This window comes from Labrus bergylta, chromosome 18, assembly GCF_963930695.1.
Source record: "Labrus bergylta chromosome 18, fLabBer1.1, whole genome shotgun sequence".
NCBI classification, from domain to species: Eukaryota; Metazoa; Chordata; class Actinopteri; order Labriformes; family Labridae; genus Labrus; species Labrus bergylta.
The window spans coordinates 21210283-21215604 of record NC_089212.1 but is presented as its reverse complement, the minus strand read 5'-3'; the positions used below and the strand labels follow the sequence as shown (position 1 = coordinate 21215604).

The following is a 5322-nucleotide window of genomic DNA, read 5'->3' as shown; positions in this document are numbered from 1 at the left end:
TTATTGGTGCCTCACATGGGTATAGGTCAGAGAGCAGAACAGGGAGGCTTCAGGGTAACTCGATCCCTCAGAAGGTCCTGGTTATTCTTAGCTGGAGCTCTGCACACCAGCCGCTCTGCAGGCCTTTTTTGGCATTCAAAGGGGTGTGTGTAAATCAGTTGACTGAACTGGGCAGCTCAACTGGTGGCGGTTTAATCTGCCCACTAAACTGGAACAGATCAGATGCCCATGCTGAGGAATGGACAACATCACAGGAGGAAACTTTAAAAATCCTTCAAAGCACTACAAACATTTGTGTTGACTCACTGCCAGCAGTGGTAATGTATTCTTCAAGGATTGTTTTTTAAAAATCTGTTTCTCATTAATGTCTCTAAAAGTGTTATTACATTTGGTTTGATGTCGTAGCTTCAAAGCAAACATGTTCCCCAAATTATAAACCACCTCAGAACCTCACCAATGAACCAAAAAGAAAGGCCCAGCATGTAAATTACAACAGCGCCATCTTGTGATCATTAAAGCAAACTACAACACCTTAAACTACCGTTTATTGCTGTGTATCTTAATATTTACAGTCTATGGTGCATACAGTTGTGCATTAGTACAAAGCGTACAAAGCCCCTAAAGGCCCAAAAAGTAAAAAAATAAAAATTAGTTTTATTTTTATTTTGTACTTTTTGGAAATTCAATCCCAGGGCTTCGTACATTAGTCTTAAACGTTTAAGTTTAAGTTAAACTAATGAAGTTAAAGAGAAGTAGATGTAAAAGACAAAATCATGCTAATTGATTTTGTTCATAATTTGTTAAATATTAACTTAATGTAGACGTACGTTACTGTACCAAATGTGGTTAATATTGATGCTTTAGCTGCTACATGGAAAAACTGCAAATAACAATCTCCTGTTAGTACTGAAGGAAAGTCACTTCATGAAAGCTACTACTGGGACTCACCTTCTCAGAAAGTTGAATATCAACAGGCCTACAACATTTCACAACAATTCCTCTGAGAGCTGTTCAGATATCTGACAATTGGAGAGTTGTTTTACTCTCACTGGGGCCACGCCATAAAAAGTGCTATAAAATGAGCATTTTCAATAAATACACAGTGAAAAAACTTTATTGACATATGAAAAAAAAACCATCTGTTGGCCTGCATATGATACATGTCATATAGCCTACCATGAGCTTATTGGCTTTAACTGGAGCAATAAAGAGATTCACAAGCTGCACAATATTCCAGATAAAATGCATTAGAAACAAATCAAACAAATGCTTCACAAATTCACTATCATGTATGCTTTTTACAGGGAAGTTGCAGAGCTGGGGGCCACAGGCCTGATGATGAGGGTCAGCTCCATGGGTACAGGTGGAGGAACATATCTCTCCTCTCTGAGCAGCCGTAGTAACAAATCCTCAGTGTCCTGTGGCCAGCGGTACACACGAGTGTTCAGGAGCCAGGTTGGTACGTGCTTCTGCATTTTTACATTTTGTGTTATGGTTAAGAAAATGTTGTTTAAGGACAGAAGTGGGGGGGGGGGGGGGATAAGACAAGATATTAACAAACCTCAAAACTTCAGAGTTAAAATAAATGCTTTGGTTGTTATTATAAAGAAATAGTCTTACCTGGGATGCATTGGGGAAGAGAACAGGTATGAATCTGAAGTTCAAACTGCCTTGCTGAATAAATTCAGTCTGCATCTGGCAGAATAAATGTTATAATATAATATTATTATATTCAAAGTTTTAAGTATAAGCAAAATATTCTCTCAGAATTATATTTTATTTACAGAAGATTAAAAAAAAACAAAAAAAAACATCCTCACCATGGAGTGAATATATTTCGTCTGTAGACCATGACTGTCCACGACTGATCCTTCAGTGTCATCCTTATATTTTGGACTGATGGCAACGATAATTAGGTTTGATGGCTGTGGGAAAAAAAACATGTTACTGGCTTTATCGCTGCCTGAAAAGACAACAGCAACGTGGAATGTAAATAGATTTGTTTTCTCTTAGTAATTGCTGATTTTTTTGTACAATGTTTTGCAAAGACTGTATTTAAGGTTTTCCCCTACGTCTTTCAGGTAGCTATCCTTCCACTTGTTGATGTCCATGCGCCTGATAGGGCTGTCAAATATGTCAATCTGAAAAATGACATTCAGTAGTGTAAGTTTACAATCAAATGCCGACCAGAGGCTGTAATGTTTTTATTTGAAGTGCACACAATGTGGCTTACAGCTGGTCGGAAACCTTGTTTTGTGAGAAAGTCCACGAAGGGGACGATCTCTGAAGAAACGTCAGAAGAATAAGTTATAAAAACATTTCCTGAAAAGAAAATAACAGAAAAATCCAAATTAATATTCAACAGCTTTGTGGTCTTGAAACTGCAAAAAAAAAAAAAAAAAAGCTGAGAGTGTTGTAAATTTAGAAAGTCATTTTATATATCTAACCAAGCCCCAACAGGCCAGGCAGGTTTGTTAAAACAACATACATTAATAATAAAAACACACCCTGATTCCACCTCTAAGACAAAGGCACTAATTAAAAGCATTTTTCATTAAGTCCCTTACTCAATAAACTCAGGAGCTGTCAAGATTCATTTCACTCAATAGAAACTGAGTGGCACAAACAGAGGGCGGCCTTAAACACGAGCACCTTCCTTCAGAGTGAAATGACTCACGGCACTCATCCGGCAGACTGATGGTCCTTCTTTTCTCGTGTTTATGTGAGACGGACGCCTCTGCTGCTCCGGCTGAACTCGGGTTCATGACGCTGACCTGTGACACGCCCTCCACAGGCGGGTTGAAGAACTGGGGCACGTTGACCGAGACGCATCCCTGAGCCAGGCTGGGGTTCATTAAGTCATCCCGACTCCTGAGCCTGAAGCAGCAACATAGAAAAAGATTCAGAAAGGCTCTGCATTTGAATAATGCTGAAAGGTAATGAGTTTGGGTGAAAAAAAGAGCTCTGGTATATTGCATTTTGCATAAATATTAACCATGAAACTCAGTTCTGTTGTTTTTACCAGTTGTGGGGGTCATCGTAGGGTCTCATGGGCTGCCGGGGAGCAGGACAGTAATATGGCTGAGGAGGGAATCTGTTGGTGGGATTAAAGTTGTACTGCCTTTCTCCTGCAGTATCATAAAACCTAACATCCATGGTATGACGAGGCTCTGTGGATGCAAAATATTTCTTTGTGAAAGCACCTGATGAAAAGTTGACGCCCCCTCCCCCCCTTCAGTTCGTAAAAAAAGGCACAAATGAATGCAAATCAAGTTTTTAGCATAATAAAAACTGCTAACTGAAGCTTTCACTGAAGGTTAGTTACACAAGTGACCTACCTGTACTTAACTTAAACACTTAAACATTTTCACCATAGTTAAGGATGAATTATGAACATTTTACTACAAATCCTCTCAAATGTTAGGTTGCATTCATATAGGTAAACAAATGCGTTACATAGGACTGCAAATCATGCACTTACTTACCTGCACAACTGCGTCGCTCCTTCCTTGCACCTTTTGTACATTTTTATATTCTATTATATATTTTGAGTTGCTCTTTATGTTTGTATCTTATTCTCTTTAAGTTGTCAGCAGGAGCTCTGCTGTTTTTATACTTCCTTTGCCAAGTCAAATTCCTTGTATGCGTAAATGTACTTGGCAACAAAAACACGTTTTTTTTTCCTAACATTAAAATCTTGCTGAAATTATTTTTCGCATTCGTAATAATAATGGACATGAATAGGCAAGTTTTAAAATGGAACATAGTAATGCATGATAACTTTTACTTTTTATTCTGTTAATATAATGTTTATATCATCAGCTAGTATTTTAACTTGTATTTTTTTTTACTGCTGTATTTCCTTCTGTAACCTTAACTTTTTTAGTTCTCTTGTCATTTTTACAGTTTTGGCATCATCTGGTAATAAATAAATAAATAAGTAAATAAACTCTCTCGGCAGAGTTCTCCTACCATAGTCGTGTCTGTGGTGTTGAGGAGGAAGATAAGGACTGTAGTGTTGCCACTCATCATCAGCTCTTAGCGGCAAAGGAGGCTCAAGTTCCTCCTCATCGCTCTGAGGTTGAGAGCTGTAATCACCCTGCTTTCTAGAAACGCTAAAGAAAAAAGAAAAAGACATCAACCCATAAAAACATCCAATCCAATTCAAACGCCTTATTTTTAACGGAGTTCCTGACATCAACATGATTTTTTTCCTCAGTCACCTCATGCTGAGTGTATTTGCAGGTCCTGTTCTTCCACTCTGCTTTCCACAACAGCAGCACTCTCCTCCAGTGTCAGTCTCCTTGGTGTGTGCAGGACGATAGAAGTAACCACCCGGAGATGAGTGATGATGGAGATTCATCCCGACAGAAGTCGCTCCTCCACTGTCCGGCTCTCTGTGCTGCATCAGATCTTCACTTTGTGCAGCATGAAACATGAACATGTGGCTCGCCTGTTCGACTCTGCGTGGGCTCTTCAGGGAGAAATAATCAGCGTCCATGTAACAGAGTGGTGTGACTCTGTCATGATGTGGATTAGCGTGAAATATTCTGTTTACTGTGACTTCAGGAGTGAAAAATGGAGGGTGACTTTTAGACTCATTTGAAGAGGAAGGTACTTTTTCAGATTTCTCCATCTAACCAGGTTAGTGCCTACAATTAAAAACAAAATGAAAATTACATTTTTAATGCATAACCAAAGCCATACATACATACATACTCTATTACATAAACAACACATGAAAGCAACTTCATTCATATAAAAGAATCCTTTGTACGTACTAGGGCAAGTAGACTGTAGAGAGAAACAAAGACCTACCTGTTCTCTGCTGGATTCTTCGCACTCCTCTGGGTGCAGAGGCTTGTGTGTGTTACAGCCTGCTATATGCAAATTCTTCACACTTCAGCTCTGTCCAATCAGAGCCATGAGTGTAGGGTTTGTGTGGCTCAGCCAGACCTTCCAGGAAAGGTTAGCTGGAGGACGATAGTGTCGATAAGTGGAGTTTAATTTTAGGAGTTTTGTTGAAATAAGGAATCTCATTGTGGTTATGGGAGTGGAACAAGCAGCCGTGAGACATTAAAGGTTTCCTCTGGAATGACCAGCATGGAAGGTATTCCCCCAAAAATGAATGCAGAGTCTGAGGATGAATTAAAGTTAATATTTAAAGCTCAATCCATTTAAAATAAAACATCTCACAGAGCACAAATTAAAGATTGCTCCTTTGTCCTGTGTGCAGTGACCTGCTCTCTAGTCAGCAGGTAGACACCTACCAGGTGATTTGCATATATTCTGAGTTCAGTCATGTTGTCTTTGTGTCAGCTT

The 5322-nt window shown here is 39.1% G+C and overlaps 1 protein-coding gene across 1 annotated transcript; it reads right to left on the bottom strand.

Annotated features, from left to right (window-relative positions):
- Positions 1-1098: 1098 nt before the first annotated feature.
- On the bottom strand, positions 1099-5195 carry LOC109987580 (E3 ubiquitin ligase TRAF3IP2-like). Its single transcript, XM_020638694.3, has 10 exons — positions 4819-5195; positions 4224-4652; positions 3973-4115; positions 3023-3170; positions 2678-2877; positions 2234-2322; positions 2073-2141; positions 1821-1925; positions 1621-1695; positions 1099-1469 (listed from the first exon to the last, which is right to left on the bottom strand). The coding sequence occupies exons 2-10, from the start codon at positions 4634-4636 to the stop codon at positions 1299-1301; spliced, it is 1413 nt and encodes a 470-aa protein (XP_020494350.2). The 5' UTR covers positions 4637-4652; positions 4819-5195; the 3' UTR covers positions 1099-1298.
- Positions 5196-5322: the final 127 nt, after the last annotated feature.